Raw genomic sequence first — 18,638 nt, forward strand, 5'->3', positions numbered from 1 at the left:
GAGTTCTTCCTCCCTTTGTGCCATTCTGGACTTTAATCTGTGCCCAGAGCTTAGAATTTCACAAATGGGTAACCCAGAGCAAGGGTGTAAGTGAGAGAAGCCTCTTCGTTTCAGGAAGGCTACCATCCCAGCCTGAGCAGATACCTGTGTGGACATAGGCTACAACAGGAGAGGGTTAGAAGTTGGCCTAGTGAAGTGGAGGGTGATTGAGGGCTCAAAAGTTTCTGAATGTGTTCTGATCATCATTTCGGGATTCTTTCTGCTCATGAGGTTCATGCCTGCAACTTGACCAGAGCTGGGCTTGCAGCCTGCAACTTGTTAACAGGTCCTTGATGGGGCAAAATTTGCCTTGTTGCTTCATGATGGCAGTAGCAGTTACAGCAGAGCAACCCAGGACAGGTGGAGACATTGAAAAGTAAAAAGTGAGGTTATGGAAAAATCAGTCTCTGTTTCATGTCATGCTTGCAGCTGCCTAAATAGTACAAACATATCCTCAGAGCAGCACAAGGGTGGATGAGGGCCTCCTTCCTCCTGCCTGTACAGACCCTGCAGGAGCCTTCTGGCGTCTGTGCATGGTGTGTGCATGTGTGTGACAACAGATTTCTCTCACGTGAATCCCCTACAATGGTGAGAGGGCTGCAGTGTTCACAGAGGTGTCCTGAGAGAGCTTTCTGCACAGCCAGGTGAGTTTCTTGGCAGGACAGCTTGGTGTGATGGTGTAAGGAGCACAGTTCCTCTGTGTTTTTTCCGATGAACTTCCTTCTGCTAGTTTAGAAACATCTCACTTTCAGAGAAGGCTACGTGATAGAAGCTATAATGCAGAAACATTCGATCATTGTTCTCAGTAACAGAATGCTGGACTAAACTGTCAGGAACAACAAGGGAAAGGTTCTGATGGACAGCCCCAGGCCCCTTTAGGCATGGCGGTGCAGGCCGTCCAGGTTGAGCCCGCTGCAGTGCAGTGGTGGCTGGAGATTTGCCTGGGTGGGAGGTGGGCGGGTGGCTGTCTTTGTTGTCACATCCACACTACTCCATCTGAATAGCCGTGGCAATGACCACACCTAGTCACTGCATCTAGAGGTGGACTAGGATGCCAAATCTGCATCTAGGCCCTGCCCAGACACTTGGCTGCCAGAATCTAGAACCGTGGCTTAGCCTTCTGGGGTGGAGGGTGCTCACGGCCCACCAACACTGATTTCTGGTAAGGCTTATTTTTGTAGGTGTCCAGTGTCCTGTTGAATTAGAAGTAAACAGGAACCAGTCAGAGGTGCACAGGCTAACCTCTTGAGGACACTCCATGGACTGCAAGATGGGAAGGGACAGCACCCTTGGTGCAGCTGGCACAACTGTCCCTGGTTGACACCACTTGCCAGTCATCAGGAGGCGCCCCTGGCCTCTCACAGGTGCCGGCAGCCCTCACTTGGAGTTTTCAATGGGATGAGCCCGGAGAGCAGTGACAGGTGTGTGGAGGGCTTTTCTTTGTCTGCATCTTTTCATTTTCATGTGACTGAGGGCTGCCAGGGCTGATAGCATCCATGTGTCCTGGACCCCCATGGCCTGGGCCAGCAGCAGCTTGAGGAGGGGGCCGCCCACAGCAGGGCTTGTTTCTTGGGTCAGGGCCTATCAGACTCAAAGTCAGCCCTGCAGCAGTTCTGCTTAGAAAATGCTGGTGCACTTCAGTGAGGAGAGCTCAGGGTAAAACATGCTTTCTGGCTGGGAAATACTCTAGTGCTCCCAGCCAGGAACGGAGACTCTTGGGAGGAATTTTCTCTGGCATTCTCTGTCTTGGATCAAGCATGGCTTAAACATGAGAATCCTTAGAATAATTTTATTTTTGTATTTCATTTTATACTGTAATGCATAAACAGCTTTTATGTTTTCTTTGACAAAGAATCATAATTGAGTCACTTTAGGTCTTTTAGCTGGAAGTATTTCACCTTAAATAAAAAGTTAACACATTTTTTACAAGGATTAACATGCCAACTATAATTTGCCCTTTCAGCAGATGACAATAGGGAATCTGAAAAGTTTGGGAAAAGTTTATTATTATTATTTTTAAAATGTACAAAGAAGCAGGTCTTTTCATGGCTTAAGGGTTGCTGCAGAGGTCCTGTACCCGCTTACAAGGGATGTTGTTGAAGCAAGCCCTGGGTGGGCAGATCTGCACGTAATGCCTGGCCTGCAGTTTAGAAAGCAAATTTAATCTGATCCTAATACTGTGACTTTAAGGAAATGGCAAAAGTCCAAGGGACAGTAATGCCAGCAAGGCTCACTAACACACCATTCCCTCAGCAGCTAAGGACAAAATTATTTGGGGGTGAAGTTAGAAGTCTCTTGCATTTTACAATGATACCTACAGTTCTCAGCTGGCCTTGGGAGATGGAGAAAGAGGAGGTTTTAAAAACTCATTTAACATAAACTGAGATCTTTGCCGGCAGCCTTCCAACTCTGCTTTGGCCAGAGCAGAATTCTGAGGCTCGCAGGTGGGGCCGTCCCCCTGCTGCCTGGCCTGGCCATTTGGCCACTGTGAGCTGACATCGTGAAATGTCGCCTATGTCCAGGCCAGCTAGCAGGGCCTTCAGGGGCAGGCATGAACCCCTGTGTATGTGTTCTCAAATTTAAATAGACTGTACATAGTGAAATGTAAATGACCTGAAAGGCAGCAATCTCTATTTTTCTTGATTATTATATAGCAGTATATATTTGTTAAACATGGTTGTATACGCTTCATTAACCATTTTAATATTTTGTACAGATAAGTTGATTAAATATTTTATTCATAAAATGGCTCAGTGGTCTCCAGAGGAAAAAATGTTTCTGCTTTTGTTATTCAGGCTTCCCATGCTCTTCTCATCCTATTCTTCAATAGCTAAGAAGAGCAGTCAACCAGGCAGGCATTGGGTGACTCTCTGGTGACCTGGTCAGTCCCCCTGAAAATACCATGGTCTTGGATGTGGAGCTGGGGCTGGGACGCAGGGGTGCAGGACCCTGGGTGTGTGGCTCCACAGGGCACTGAGCACAGCCTTACACTGCATGAAGTCACTGCACAGGAAGGTAGACCAAGTGTGGGTTCAGGGCAGAAGAGGCCAAAATGCATGAAAGAATGAGTATTTTCACTCTGGGCAACAAGCATTATGATTTGAGTTGTGGGTTGTCCCTCTAAACAGTTTCAGAGCCAAGGTTTTCAGGCTGCTGTGGGAGCCCTCCTGCCCCGGAGGCTGCATGGTTATGTCTCTGAAGTCCCAAGGCATAAAGTCCAGACGGGCTTTGCAGGGAAAAAGTCCTACGGCAAATCTCATGAGCCGCTTTTGCTTATTACCCTTCTGGACCAGTACAAAGTTCCTGTGCTTAGACGCCCAGGACAGGACCAGCCAACGCAGTGTTCTGCGGTGAGCCTGGCTCTCACCTGACTTTGCCCTACAGATGCAGGAGAAAGCTATTTCAACTATTCCTTAAATACTTCTGAGGAGGACTAGTGACAGAGCAGCAGTTATGGGGAGACGACAGGGCCTCACCCTCATTAGTGACTTGTTACCAGAATTACCTCTTTGGGAATATGGACTTGCCAGTGTGACCCAACTTTTTAGTCACAGCGATGGCAGGCAGCATAGGTCCACGCTGAATCCTGCACGAGTACCGGCAGTCATGTGACTGTCTCTGGTGAAAGGTAGATGGGGGAACTTGATCTTTTTTTACTCCTTTATTTCATATTATTATCTTTCACTGGAAGAAAAATCGTGTTCCCTTTTCAACTAACTCATTCGGCTGATACGGTAAGTGTGTCAGCTCTGTGGCCTCGCTGCTGAAAAGTGGAATGTCATGCTTTGTCACTAACAGTCCTCGGTCCAGTTTGCACTGTCTTAGTTTTCTGTCTGCAGTTGACCTCCCTCGACATTCTGTGCTTGGACTATTACACATTCAATAGAGAAGGGCTGGTTATAGGGAGACTGGGAAGTCGGGGTGGCATTTACAAATTTAATCCACTTTCCCAAACACTGATGAGAGCGAGGCTAAGACTGCTTCACTCCCTCCCTGGCCCTGGTGTGTCCTGGGTCTGTCCCTGCTGCCTGTTCATTCCCAAGGGGGCGAGGCAAGGATGCCTTCTAAGGGCCACTCAGCTGAGGGTGGCTCTACATCTTTCATGACAGTGATCCGAGAGAAACTTGTCCACTGCAGTCCCTGACCATAGGCTGTGGGCTCTGCTGAGTCCTAATCACACGCAGGTGCACAGCCCTTCCCAGTGGCCAGTAGGAGGAGGCCCAGATGTTCTGCAGAGGCCGAGCAGGGTGGATTTGCAGAGGCGGCAGTTTAGTCCTTCTGTGAGGGAGGGAGGCCCTGCAGGTGCACTGCACCCCCGGCTGTAATGGCTGCCCAGTCACAGGGTCACATTCCCATCCCAGGGAAGAGGAATTTTCCCAGAGACTTACCCGGCAAGGAAATCTGTCTCAGTGTGGGGAGGTCAGCACAGGCCCCTTTGCCAGAATGTTTGAGGAATGCAATACAAAATGAAAATCTCCACTATTCTAGAGCACGGTCCTGTGTATTGCTGCTATAATTCCCACTTGGGGTGCTGCGCAGGGTTAGTGCTCAACAAATCATAAACCACATATTTGGTAGCTGCTAATACTCAGACTCTGGAGGTTTTCTAATCATGGAAGAATGGAAGTAACACTTGCAGTCCCACTATACAAGAGGAATGGGACGTGCGGTGTAGTGACCTTGCTCGCTGGTAGGCCCCAGGGCGAGTCTTAAACAGCCTATGTCTTTGAATCAGTCTGGCCCACTCATGCACAGCTCTGCTGGGGAAATGCTGAAGTGATAAAAGAGCAAGTGTTCTTGGCCATGCTTCCCCTGACAGCTCAGTTTTGAAGATGAGGAGGCCCTAAGATGTGACTTGCTGAGAGTCTAATTCCAAGAATTGCGTTTCTTGAGAGCTTATCCATTAGGTATGGGGAAAGCTTTTATTTAAGTTATCACAATTTATAGAATATTTTATGTAGCAGGCCTTATTCTATAAGCCCTGAGAGGACAGAGGTGACTAAGACAGAAGTCATCTTCCAGCACTCTTCTGAGGGCAGGAAGGGCATTGGTGGGGCAGGAGGTGCAGCCGGTAAAGATATAATTTCTGCAGTGACGGTAAGTGCTTCAGTGGAGAGAAGCCTGGGGCATGAAGTCTGGGAGGGAGGGACTGAGGGAGGGAGGGAGGGACTGCTCCGGGAGGCAGGAGCAGTTGGCGTTTTGGGCCACATCTCAGGGTGGGATCAGGATGGATGTTACCAAAGCTGGAGCAGTGACTCCCACACAGAAGAGCCCGTGGAGAGTTCATGTGTTTGGCACAGAGCACCAGGTAGCTTTGGAAGAGTCGCAGAGGTCAGGGCATGTCACCACATCAGTGATGGCCAGCATGCTGTGCTGCTGCCTCTCAATCCACTGCCCGATGCATTTTTTCCCCTCTGAAAACCAGTCTCTGTTACAGCTTTCATTTCTTTTTTAGAACTCCTCAGTTGTTCTGTCTACTCTTCACCTACCGTGCCAGTTGGGCCCTCATTTGCCCTTCCTGTGACCCCTTTTCCTGGCTCTGCACTTTGGCAGGTGTGCCTACTGTGGCCGCCAGGAGGCAGCATGATGCAGTGGACAGAAGGGGATGAAGTGGTGGCTCTGGAATTGAGGCCTGGATTGTTACCTGTCCTTGTCCATTTTCTGTGTCTGTAACAGAATATCTGAGCCTGGGTCATTTATAAAGAGTAGGTTTATTTCTTACAGTTTTGGAGGCCGGGAAGTCCAAGATCAAGGAGCCAGCATCTAGTGAGGACGTCTTTCTGTTATCTCATGGAGAAAGGCAGACGGGCAAGAGAGGAGAGAGCAAGAGAATTACTCTATCATGAGGGTGGAGCCCTCATGACTTAAACACCTCCCATTGTGACCTGCCTCCCAATACTGTTGCATTGGAGATTAAGTTTCCAACATTTGAACTTTGGGGACACATTCAAACCATAGCAGAATCCCGTTTCTACCATCCACTAGTTGTGAGATCTTGAGCGAGGCACTTAGCTTTGTACTTCAGTGATAAACTGTACAGTGGGCACAGTCAGAACTTTACAGGGTTGGGAGGTCTAAGTGAACCACCATGAAAGTGCAGGGGGGAGCAGCAGGTTCTTTACCTGCCCTCACTTTCCTCCATTCCAAACCCATCCAAGTCCCTCCTTCCCCTCCCTCTTGTCCAGGAGGTTTCTCTTTATAGCAGTGTGGCAACTCAGAGCTTTCCCTGGTCCTCGCCCATGCTCTGAGGATGCTCACCTGGAATTACACTAGGTGACACTAGTCTTGCTCTGGAGATGCCGCTGGTCTGCCGGGAGGGGCCAGATCCACATCCCACAGCCACTCCCCACCTGCTCCAATGTGATCACTTACCTACATCTGTATGGGGCACAGGCAGGAATCTCAGTTCCCTTGGAAAGTGATTAGGAGATTCATACAAGCTTTTCTGACCGTGGCACTCTGGCAGAACAGCTTCCGTCAACACCTCAGCGACGGGTTTCCTCACAGAGCACACTTGGCCCCAGCCTCCAACCTTGCCTTAAGCCCCACCCCCAGGAAAGGAGCAGCCCCAGTATGTCCTCACCTGTCCACCTCTGTAGAAGGCGGCCAGGGACAAAGATGATGTCTAATGCTATCTGAGAAATGCTTTGCTCCTGCATCTTTTCTAGATCACTGTTACAGCATCCTGGGCTGTGCGTGGGGAAGCCTGCATGGCCTAAGGTGAGAAAGTTGAACCAGAGGGTGTGCAGTGTCACTGCGCATAAGCCAGAAATGGTAAGGCTGTGAGAATCAAGTTACGGGCTGGTGAAACAGTACAGAGACAGAGATCACGGGGTCCTGCACTGCACCATAGCGTCTGCTATGCTCTTCCTGTAGGTACCATTTTATAGAGTGTTGGCCATATGCCTAGCAAGATGCTAAATGCTATATGCATGACTTCATTTTATCCCCATTAAAAACAAACAAACAACCTCCCCCTCCTCAAATTCTAAAACCTGAGGCAAGTGCTGATGCCATCCCAGTTGCCAGATGAGGAGCTGGCAGCCCACAGAGGTGCAAATTAGCATCACAAACTTAGTAAGTGACAAATCTGGGATTTGAATCCAGGTTTCCATTTTACTGCCTAGAAGAGGGAATTTACCTTTTGGAAAAGAAGCAATGAAAGACTGATGCAGGAGAGGGAATGCTTTTTAAAAAATAATTAATTTTATAAATTCAAATCATCTAAAACTTCCAAAAAAAATTTGCAAGTATAAAGAACATTATTTTCAGGATATCCCATTGCTCCCAGATAGTGCAGTGTGTCTTCAGTACAAATAGGGACATTCTCCCATTTCTTCACAATATAACCAGAGAAATCAGAAAATTACCATCAGCATCTTACTCCCAATCTGTAGGCCACATTCAAACTGCAAATTGTCCTGACAATGTCTTTTATAAGAAAACCCTCCAATCCAGAATCAGGTTTTGGGTTACATTATCATGTCTCTTTAGCTTCCTTTAATCTAGAATTGCTTTTGCCTTACCACAGTGTAGGGTGAAGAAAAATCAAAGCTCTGGAGGTTACTGGTTCTCCAAGTGTTGAGTGGAGATGCAGATGGAGAGAGGGCCCTGGAGGCCATGGGTATCAGCCCATGCAAGCCAGAGCAGGTGACCTCTGGAGGTTCTTCCCCATGGCCCAGAGCAGACCAGGAACAAACCTGGGCATGGTTCAAGGTTCCCATGTACGTTTTCCTCTCAGCACTGTTTAACTCTGTAAGAAGTTAAATCTTTGACAAAGACCATCCATGGCGGTTGACTCAGACACACAGGCAGAAAGAACTGCTTTAGGAAAATGAATTCATCCACTGTTTATTGATTTTAGTCTTCTAATTCCTATTGAAATAAAAGGAATGCCAGTCTTCTGAAATCTGATTCTTCTCTCTCTAAGAGAAGCAATGAGAAAGTAGCTTTTCACTTCAACAGAGAGACTCTGACTTGAGTCTAACTCAAGAGAACTGCTCAAATTGTACCCTTTTCCCTCTCAATACAGAGAACAGGCCAGATAAGGTCATACATGCTAGTAAAACATTTATTTTGAAAATTCATTTTCAAAAGTGAATTAAGAGCCAATTATCTTTTTAAGCTTTAAAAAATAAGATACAATTTCATATATGCACAATTTTGAAATACAGAGTAATATTGTAAAATAATAGCTAAAAGCAAAGTTATGAATGTTACTCTTTATTCCAGTAGGTATGATTTACCCAGACTTGTTGACGTGCTTTGATTTAGTATTACTGAGCATCTCCTGTATGCACGGCACTCAGGGCCACGAGTCCTAGCATCTAGCATCTGACTTCTAGAAGGTCTCCCCATGTGGATGCCAATATGGATGGTGTGTACCCCGTGCCCATGTCCTGTGTATCTCAGGCTCATAGCACTCCTTGTCTGGAGCTTAGCTGCTCCCCTCTGAGAAGTCATTTGCTCCAATGCAGAAGCCATGCCAAAGGACAATAACTCATTCAACTCTCATACTCGGCTGGCAGCACATCAGAGCTGAATCTTTCATCAGGGGCTTTAGGTTTGAGGTACAACAACATCTCATTGTCATTAAGGAATGATAATGCCATAAGGGATTTCCTCTAGGAGAAAATGGAATGTTTCCGATCGATCATCAACTGTCGCTGTAGTCTGTGGGATTTATTGGTTCCTAAAGTCTCAGGATTGAGTCAATCTAGGGAAGGCAGCCATATTGTCCACTCCAGGCCAGAGAATGTGCTTTTTTTCCCACCAGACCTCAATGTGTCCAGAGAAGGTAAATTCACCTAACTTACTAGCACAATAAAGTCTTTCTAAAATTAACTTTAAAAAGAAAAACTTCAGGGCAGTGCCTGTGGCTCAAAGGAGTAGGGCGCCGGCCCCACATACCGGGGTAGTGCGTTTAAACCCAGCCCCAGCCAAAAAAAAAAAAAACGTGAAAAAAAAAAAACTTTAAAAATTTCTTTAAAAATAATGTTACTGTGAAAACAGAGAAATGATTTATGGTTAATGCTCTTAGTAATTTAAAATGCCATTTCAAAAACTATTTATTAGAAAAATTTTCAGAAGAAAAGAATCATCAAGTAGCTAAACGAGCTCTATCCTCAATGGCTAGCACAGTACGTGGCTCACTGCTGGTCTTCAACAGAGTTTTATTGCAAGAATCACAAAAGCTGGTGTGCTCTCACCTAATGGGAACAACAGAAGGTATGTGGCACACCTCCTGGGTGAGGGGCACAACTACAACAGTGATCTTACCTAACCAAGGCAAACAGTGTAACTTAATCATCTGTACCCTCATAATAACTGAAGTTAAAAAAAAAAAAGAAAGAAGAATCACAGAAGGAGTATGTTGGTGCATATAAGCCTGGTTCAGGACGGCCCAGGGCCTCCCCATCCTGGCTCTGGAGAAGAGGAGCCTGAAGGGAGCTCACAACCTGGCAGGCTGAGGCTGAGCACCCAGCTTGCTGGCTCTCCCATGGCAGGAGGCATAATTGGGATCCTTCAACAACTCTTTATCTGGCTAGTTGATCAGAGTAATGTCTGGTGAATTTTGTTCTTTGTCTAATGCAGGCAGACCAGCAGTGACACTGATGATCTTAGCCAAGACCTGTGCAAAGTTCGTTTGGGCTGATCCTCATCTTTTGTCCTAGAAGAGACCCAGGTCCATGGCCAGTATCCATTGCCCATCACTTCCTGCTTCCGGAACATGAGTGTATCCTCATCGTGATCTCATACACTTCACGTATCTAACCATTCCCTTCACATTCATTGATCTCGTTCACATTTTCTAATAGATATTTCATAATTTCCCCTAGGAGAGCCTATTCAACAGTATAACTCAGTCAAAATCAATTAAATTTATATATTTTTTTATCTACAAGGATCTGGCCTACCAAAATAAACCATATGGTGCCACCGGGTAGTCTGTGCAAACATGAGACCTTGTTTAGATCACTGTGTTCCCTGAGTCTTAGAAAATGTTTTAAACTTATGGAATGGATCATCAAGTGTGTTTACTTCAGCCTGTAACATGGGGAGCTGGGGGCTTACAGTTTTTAAGCCAAGAGGTTCTTAATTTTTTCTTTCCTCATATCAAACATCACAATCATTTATGTCAAGTATAGTACACCTACTGCCTCCATGTACTGGTGGTAGGGACTTGTTTGCTTGTATCAAGAGTTATAGTTTAGACAGATCATCTTTTAGCCAGTCAGCGACCATCTCTGCCATTTCCTGGTAAGAACGGAGGATAAAGGCATGGGCTATTTGTTTCTCGCAGAGTCGAATATCTCCTTCTGGAAAATCCTTCTTGATGTCTTCATAGTACTCTTTTGGACACCATCTATCTGTAGTACCATAGTAAAATGTAAGCTGAAATACAAGACAAAAACATTTTATTAGAAAACATCTTCCTCTCCCAACACAGATATGACACTAGCAGCTGGCAGAGCTCTGAGGACGGCACCTGGTCCCACCCTGTGCGCTAGTCCCAAGGCTTTCTCCAGAGCATGACTCTCTCAAGACAGTGAGCTTTCAGGGTTCATAGGTCTGTATTCAGAGGAATTGATGGAACAAAAACCATGCAGAAAGTCTCTCATGTTAGCTCACCCATAATTCACTCAAAGGACTCACTAGCAAAGCTGGGTATGTTGAGGGTGGGATGGACACTGGACAGAAGGAAAGTGAGGATGAGGATGAGAGTGGAGAGAGGGTCATTGGGTGACTAGCAACCATTTAATAAGCTTAATAGTCTCCTCCAAGCAGACACATGGTAAACACATGGGACATATTTGTTGAATGGATACAAAGGTGGATCAGAGAGAGTCAGCCCAGGTGAGGGGCAGCTGGAGGCTGCTAAGATGTGTTCAGTATCCCAAGACAGTTTATGACATTTCTATGAAATGACTCCCTGCATCAGGAGAGTATGTTGATTCGGTGGGGACGTGTTGGAAGTAGGTGACAGCAAGCAGACTGAAGGGAGACTGGATATCTGCCTCCACCTCCTGTGATATACATATATATATAAAATCTAGCTTTAGGTGCTGTGCCGCACTGAGAAACCACTACGTTCTAGTCTCCTACATTTCTAAAGAAAAGGAAAACAAAATGACATCTGATGTTCACAAGGGTGCATAGTGGTAACTTCTATATAAAATAAGAACGAAATTTTAAGGACCCTATGACCTCTGTTATCACTGAAAGAGTTGTGCTCAGCATTAGTCCTTAATTGGCCAGCTGCAACTGTTTGCACCTTCCATGATATACCAAATTTGCTCCCTCGCTCAAACACTTAATTGCTTACTCATTAGTATGTTCAACAAATACTTATTGAGCACCTACTCTGTGTTAGGAACCTAGAGAACAGAGATCAAAAGACATAGTCCTGAGGGCATCAAAAGACACAGTCCTGAGGGAGGGGAGACAGGAAAGCCCATGTCCAGGCAATTCGAGAGCTCACATGAGGGGCAGCTGGAGGGAAGTTGTGGGCAGGAAAGATCTGCCAGACAGTGGATCCCTGAGTTGAGTCTTCAAGGTGGGGGAGCCTGCTGTGGTAAGACCCAGCAAAGTCCAAAGCTTGGCCTGCTTGGAGAAATGGCATGAAAAATGGCTAGAATAATGGTGGTGGGAGATAAGACTAGAGAGGCAGAGGGGTAGCTCCTGGTCAGTCATCGTCTGTTAAGAAGGTTGCACTTTATGCTGAGGTCCACAGGAGCTAACAGAAAACTTGACATGATGCAGTGACATGATCAGGTCCCTGGGTTATGAAAATTACTCTGGCTACGTTGGGAAGAGATACTGGAAGGGATTGAGTGGTAGGGGTAGGAGGTATGGAGTTACTTGCTCACTGGATTACGTTACATTCAGTAAAGCCATGATCTGAATATGGGACAGGTAAGATTGCTCTTTATAAAAACACTGCCCTTTATTATAACATATTATGACTTAACTAATATCCAAAGAGAGGGGTTAGTTTTTTAAAAACCCCTTTAAAGGGGGAAACATTTAATGTAATATTCCAGAGAGTAAATTATTAACAACTAAATCTTGAGTGGCACACTTACTCTGAATCACTTCAGAGATCTTTCTGGTTGTTACCTGGGGTTCCAGTTTTGAATGCTGTACAGGATCTCAACTTACAGATTTATCACTTAATTTATTCTTCCCATTCTCCTATTTTTGTTCACTGTAGTGATTTCTGGGGACTCCAAAGCTCCTAAAACTAAAACTCATTTTGCCATGGCTTTTAGGAAAGTAAGAACTTTCTGGAGAATGGGCGAGCCCAAGAGCTGCCTGCTTCTTTTTCCTGGTCTCAGCCTTTTCTATAGCTCTAAAATCCCACAACCTCACCACCAGTGGGTGAATAGTCTGGCCAGATGTAGAAGAATACAACTACCCTGCTATTGTTTCCCCTTGAAATGCTGTTCAGAGTACAAGCTGTATTTGTAAGCATTAATTATCTAGCAATAGGGCTAATAACTTCAAGTTCTCTCTAAACCACCCCTCAGGTTTACCACAGGAATCTTCTAAATTATATTCAGTCCACGGGGCATGGAAAAGCCACTGTACATAATCGTTCAGTACTTCCTCGCAGCATGAAATGCCGTGAAGGGGTCTGGAAAGTCAGACTTGGGTCTGCGCCCATCAAGTCTGTTCCTCTGCTCCAGTGCCTGCTCTTGCCTCAAGTTACCTGGACACCGAGAAAGCCACTCTGAGACCCTCATAGCAGCGCAAGCTATTGCATGAAGTCTTGTGAAAACTACAATACAGTGGGTCAGCTAGAAGGAAAGCAAGGTAGGAAAGACCTCCTCTAATAAAGTCTGCTTGACAAGAAGAACATTGTTACATGTACGGGCTGCTGCTTTCTGCTGACATTTCAAAGACTGTTTCTATGAAGCACTTGCCATTTTCTTTTCAGTGAGGCAATTACAACTTGCAGTGTTTCTAAGAGAAGCCCGGCTTGATGAGCTGTTGGCAGTGGCAAATGCCATCCCCATACACAAAGGTGGTAGGCAGTTAGGTGAGCAGGGGTGCTCAATACGGAGCCCTACACCCTGCACCCATCTCTGGGTATCAGGAGACAAATCACACCAAGTAATTATGGGGCACACAGTGTGCAAGGCATGTACTAGGATTCTCAACAAAAGGTGTCGTCAGAGTTCAAGACAGCGTAGCAGTAAGGATTCTAGATTTCTCATACGTTCATAGGATTTTATTTCTTGATTCTCCATGACCAGTCACCATTTAGAGTGGGCTTTATTTGGTTAAATAGCTAATTGATGTTAAGGCCAGGTTTTTATAAGTTTTGTTTTATTTTAAAGGTTCTTATTCAGGCTGTATTCAGTGAAGGGCTCTCTATGAAAATCCTGGCTTAAGAATAAAACACGTGATTATCTAACGCCTTTACACACGCTGGCTCGAGATACATCCTGTTCTCTATATGTTATAAATCACAGGCAATAGATCTGACCAGCAGACTCTGCACCTGTAACCCTAAACAGGAAAATGAGAAAGTATGGGGTGTGTGGTGGCAGGACAGGTGAAGGAAAAAGAAAGAGAAACAACTGGACCCCAACACGTAGATGTTAAGAGGGCATATTCTCATCACACTGGCATGCAAAAAGGAATCCCAGCAGATGAGAATGAACAGACGGAAACTGAGAATAATGTGCCAGGCTCTGAGCTAAGCCCTTTCCATATATTACCTCATTGTGGCCTTACCACAACACTCCAAGCAAAGGACTTTATCCCCATTAAACAGACAGAGAAACAAAACAAAATAAAACACTGAGGGTTAACAAGATTAACTTGCTTAAATTTGAGCAATTAGTGAGTTGAAAAGCCAGGTTATAAATCCAGAGACAACATTTCTAACCAGTACCCTTTCCTTCTACAGTTCACAGTGAGCAGATGCATGTTATAGAAACATAAAGCCTGAAGGCTGGGAGATCTGAAACTGGATATGAAAATGAACAGAATGTGATAGGTGCAAACCCAACGACCTTTATTTAGAGCAGTGGTTCTTAACCTTCCTAATGCCGCGGCCTTTTAATACAGTTCCTGTGGGTCATGACTCCCCGAGAACTGCTGACTTAAAGCCTTCTCAGAGTCTGGGTAGTTCTTCTGAGGTGCTGTGTGTCCGGGGGTGATGATTGCTGTGAAAATACTGGAACTGTGAACTCTCAGGCCATTGGCAGAATGTGTACCTTTGAAGGTTTAGAAGAAAATAGATACTTTCTGTAGTTTATTTCTTCTTAAAACTTGTATTAATACTCATGAGAGTTGATAAAAAGTAAACATTATAAAGATGAAAATTTTTGTTTCTAAATTGTCAGCTACGTAATCCATTTTTTCCTAGTTTTAGATTTTGATTCCCAGGATCACACCTTTTCCTCCCGTGTTTTGTGCAGGAAAGTGGAATTATGCTTACTATCACCTCTGTACTCAGAGATGTGTTTTCCTTTAAGTCTTCAGGGTGCCTCTAAGGCACTGGTTCTCAACTTCCCTAATGCCGTGGCCCTTTAAGATCCACAGGCTGAGAACCACTGCTCTAAGGAGATGTGTCCCTCCTAAAATGTCCCTACAAGCTGCTGCTGCTTATCCCTACACAGAGGCCATATTTGTCTTTTCCCATGTATTTTTGTCACGTGTGAGCGTGTGCGTGCACACACGTGTGTGTGTGTTTTGGTCTGTAAATAGGTACTTTTTGACAGTAAATTCCTAAAGCCGACAGATTCAAAGGAGTTCCACCTATAATGACTCTGAACTGATCCCACATCTGGAACTGGGCTAAACAATTGAAATTCAGAAGTAAGATTAAGACAGTCTCTGCCCTGGAGAAACTCACGTCTGGGGCAGAGAACAGGAGGCCTATACAAACTGGCCTTCCAGCACCCAGGTGGACAGAGGTATGGGCAAAGCACTGTGGGAGTCCAAAGCAGGATAACTAAACCTGCCCCAAGGAAGTCACCAAGCTTTATTTCAGTATGAATTTTGAATTGTTGGCTTTTAGGCATTACTAATGGAGGATTTATTGTAAGAACAAAGAAATATTAGAAACCATCTCTTATGATCAAGCTAATAACAAAAATCACTTTCAATAGCATATCAACATCTCAAATATTAATAATGAAAAAAGCCACACACAGAATTCTCTAAGTGACTGACTTCTTGCTATTCAATAGGCCAGTAGGGCCATAGGCATTACAGGAGTAGAAGGTCTCACCAAATGAAAGTTCTGTGTAGTTTAAGAATTATATATACATTTTTTCCTTTGTTAACCTCATGGGTACAACAAATTTTAGACACTCCAGAAATCCTGATTCACCATGAAGTCAAGTTTGGTACTAACCAGATCTCCTAAATCTTTGGGCTGTTCCATGATATAGTGTATAGGGCAGAGCAGTAAAGTGGCATTTCTGGGGGTATTATGCTCAGAGGGAAAGGGCTTCTCATAATGTTTTTATATATTATAGGAGGGTAAAGTGATTTTATTTATATTATGGTAGAGTAACTTGTGAGCGACTCAAGCTCCCCTGCAGCCCAGGGAGCAAGGTGCAGCCAGTGCAGTGTGAAGACCTGGGCCCTGAGCCACACACATCTGGACTGGAACTTGGTTCTACTATTTATTAGCACAATGAACTTGGACCAGTTTTACTTAGTCTCCCTGCACCTGTTTACTCACTTGTTAAGTGGAGACAGAAATGGCTACCTAGTGGACTTGTGGTGAGGATTAGAAAACAAAGCACACATCAAGTACTTTGCACATAGTAGGGGCTCTTAAAGGACAGCTGTGACACAGATGAGGACAAAGGGAGCTCTTAGACACAGTCTGCACAATGGAGGACTGGGGGCATCTGTCTAGATTCTTCCTCATGGTGATAGCTGTGTATAGGGTAGAGGAAAAAGAAGCCACATAACCTTAAGTTAGCCTTTGAGAAAATATACATTCTTCTGATATGTTGTTTTGGGAATAAGTTGGGCTGAGAACATATATAAGTATTAAACATTTTCTTAAACCGAAAGTAAATGTGTTTCATTTTGTACATTACTCGTTATCTAATATATGTACGTATATGAGTGTTGTATTCCCCAGAAATGACCGTGGAGAAAGATGGCTGGGATGGAAGACAGGTCATAACAGTGAGGCGCATCTCCTGTCCTCAAGCTGCCACCAGCAGTCAGCTCACAGAGGAGATTCTCTAAAGTCACTTTTATAATAAAACCTGCTTTTCCTCCTACCTGAGACCTGGAGCCTTCCTCCTGTGAGGAAGTGAGTAGGAGGCGCTGGGAGCCAACTCCTCCTCTTGCGTTTCTGGGTCTCTCTGGTTGTGTGGCCCAGGAAGGTGCAGATGTGCTGGGATGGTCTTGCTTCACCAAATGAGAGCAAGGCCAAGCCTAGCTCATCAGAATTTTCTGCACTAGGATACTGGGCCCAGGCCCTGGTAAAAATTAAGTACTGCTGTGTTGTCCCTCATCATGGCTCTTATGGGGAGTGGTGGGTGTGGTGTAAAACGGGATTGGGGCATTCCAGGATCTCTTGGCTACATACTTAATATCACTAACACCTTTCATTAACAAAATATCTGGGAAGGGAGATGTGTGCGGTGGGAGAGTTAGGCTAACAGTCTTTTTAAACTACTCAAAAGTACATCTAAGCTACAACTAACCTTATAATAACAACAGTGAACATCTATTGAACTCTCAATATATGCCAGACACTCTTATAAGGTCTGAATTATAAAGTATGAATTACAGCATTATATATTTGGAACAACTGTACAAGAACAGATACTGATTTTAAGCCGTTTTATTGGTAAACAGAGGAGGAACAGTACAATCTGGTAACACAAGCAAGAGCACATAACTAAGCGAAGGGTGGAACTGGGGTTTGAAGCTAGGCTGAGACTCTGGGAACTCTGCCCTCCATCTCACTCACCTCCTCTCCAGCATCACGCTCCACTGGAGAACCCAGGGTATGTTAACGCATTGCCTCAAATGAAGCTCTCAAGATCAAAATGATTGAGATAAAAACAAACCTATCTGTTTCCAGGGCGATTATGATATTCTGGACAGGCTTCAAATTAAACAGGCAGAACTAACACAATCCGTTTCAGACGGAGGCCTGGCGGAAAGGCAGTCCTGGTGAGCTGGACCAGGGAGCACTTCCTAGGCTCCACCAAGCAGGACGTGTGCATGTCAGAAGGATTTGCATGCCCAAATCTGCAAACAACTGTACAAGGTTTGTTCCAAGGCAACATGCACCTCTGGGCTAGGGCTAAGAGGAAACAATAGAGGGCACCAGCAGAGGGGCTCCTGTCCCTGTCCCCAGCACACTTTGCCCCTTTCCCAAGCCACACTGCAGCCTGTCTTGGCCTTCTGAGGCTAAGAGCAACCCCACCTTGCAGGAAGCCTTTATCTGAAAGTGGCAGCCCATGTGTTCTCTCTGGAACAATTGTAGACTCCATTCCCTGATAGTGATGCTCAGATTCAATCTGGCAGTAGCACACACCAGCTGTTTCCATAAGTCTGGGCCAAAGATGGTCACAGCAGTTTAGAATTTCCCTCCTGAGTGAGTTTGAAATGAAAACTTCAAGTTTATAAACCAAACACTAATTCACTTTTCAATGAATGAGACGTACATCCCCTCATGGCTCCGAACGATGACAGAACAAGGGAACGGTGACCTCTTATTTGCCTCCAACACACCAGGTGCCTCATGAGGCAGAGAAGACCCCTAAGGCTTCCAGGCAAACTGGGATTGCGATGGGGAAATGGACTGTTCATTCTCTTCCCTTGTTTATTCCATCGTGGTTCTCATTCCCACCCTGTCCCCTCTGCTCCCATCTTATTCACTGGCTCCTTGTCATCCTCCCAACCCTTAAGCTGTGTTCGTTCCCCAAGGATCAACTGCTAGATGGCTTCTCTCTTATTCTGCATACTTCCTTCGGCTGCCATCGTCCATCCTCATAGCTTCAACTCCAGCCTCCTCACTTTCCATCCAAATTCAGCCCAGACGAAGCTTCACACTCATACATCCAGAAACTGCCAGACACGTGTCCTCTCTGATGTCCTACAGGTGTCTCAAACACAAGTGCCAAAACGAATGACTTGCTCAACCACCTCCCATAACTTGCTGCTGCTTCTCCTCCCATATTCTCGACCTATTCACCAAATCCAGATCCTGAGAAATAATCTCAGAGTTCTCCATCTCCATTCCCTCATGCCCTGTTAGTACCAAGTGCCTTTGATTCTGCCACTTAAATCTTCTCATCCCCAATCTTAGTTGTTATAAAAGCCTTGTCAATGGTCTCCTCAAATTCATCCTTTCCCAATATTCCACCACACATTTTCCCCAGGCTAATTCCTCTCATTTGTTAATTTTGCCACATCCTTAGGGCTGGAACCTCTGTTGAAGCTGCCATACGTTCTGATACGTCAGTGGCCATGGCACACAGTTGTCACCCTGATTACTCTTCCCTTGCTTAAACACTTCCGTGGCTCCCCAGCAACATAAAGCCATCTCTTTAGTGCAGCATATCATGGTTTCTTGTTTTAGGCCAGTGTCCGTGCCACAA

At 45.3% G+C, this 18,638-nt stretch overlaps 1 protein-coding gene across 2 annotated transcripts in view; it reads right to left on the reverse strand.

The window, feature by feature from the left end:
* Positions 1-9,048: 9,048 nt before the first annotated feature.
* The window catches only part of LDAH (lipid droplet associated hydrolase), a 132,436-nt gene continuing 122,846 nt past the window's right edge, over positions 9,049-18,638 (reverse strand). For both annotated transcript variants that reach the window (XM_012803725.2, XM_023511880.1), the window contains one exon: positions 9,049-10,434. In XM_012803725.2, the coding sequence (XP_012659179.1) occupies positions 10,243-10,434 (192 nt within the window). In that variant the 3' untranslated portion in view covers positions 9,049-10,242. The remainder of the gene's footprint in view (positions 10,435-18,638) is intronic.

Source organism: Otolemur garnettii, unplaced genomic scaffold, assembly GCF_000181295.1.
Source record: "Otolemur garnettii isolate 467f Iridium unplaced genomic scaffold, OtoGar3 scaffold00022, whole genome shotgun sequence".
In the NCBI taxonomy this organism is placed as follows: domain Eukaryota; kingdom Metazoa; phylum Chordata; class Mammalia; order Primates; family Galagidae; genus Otolemur; species Otolemur garnettii.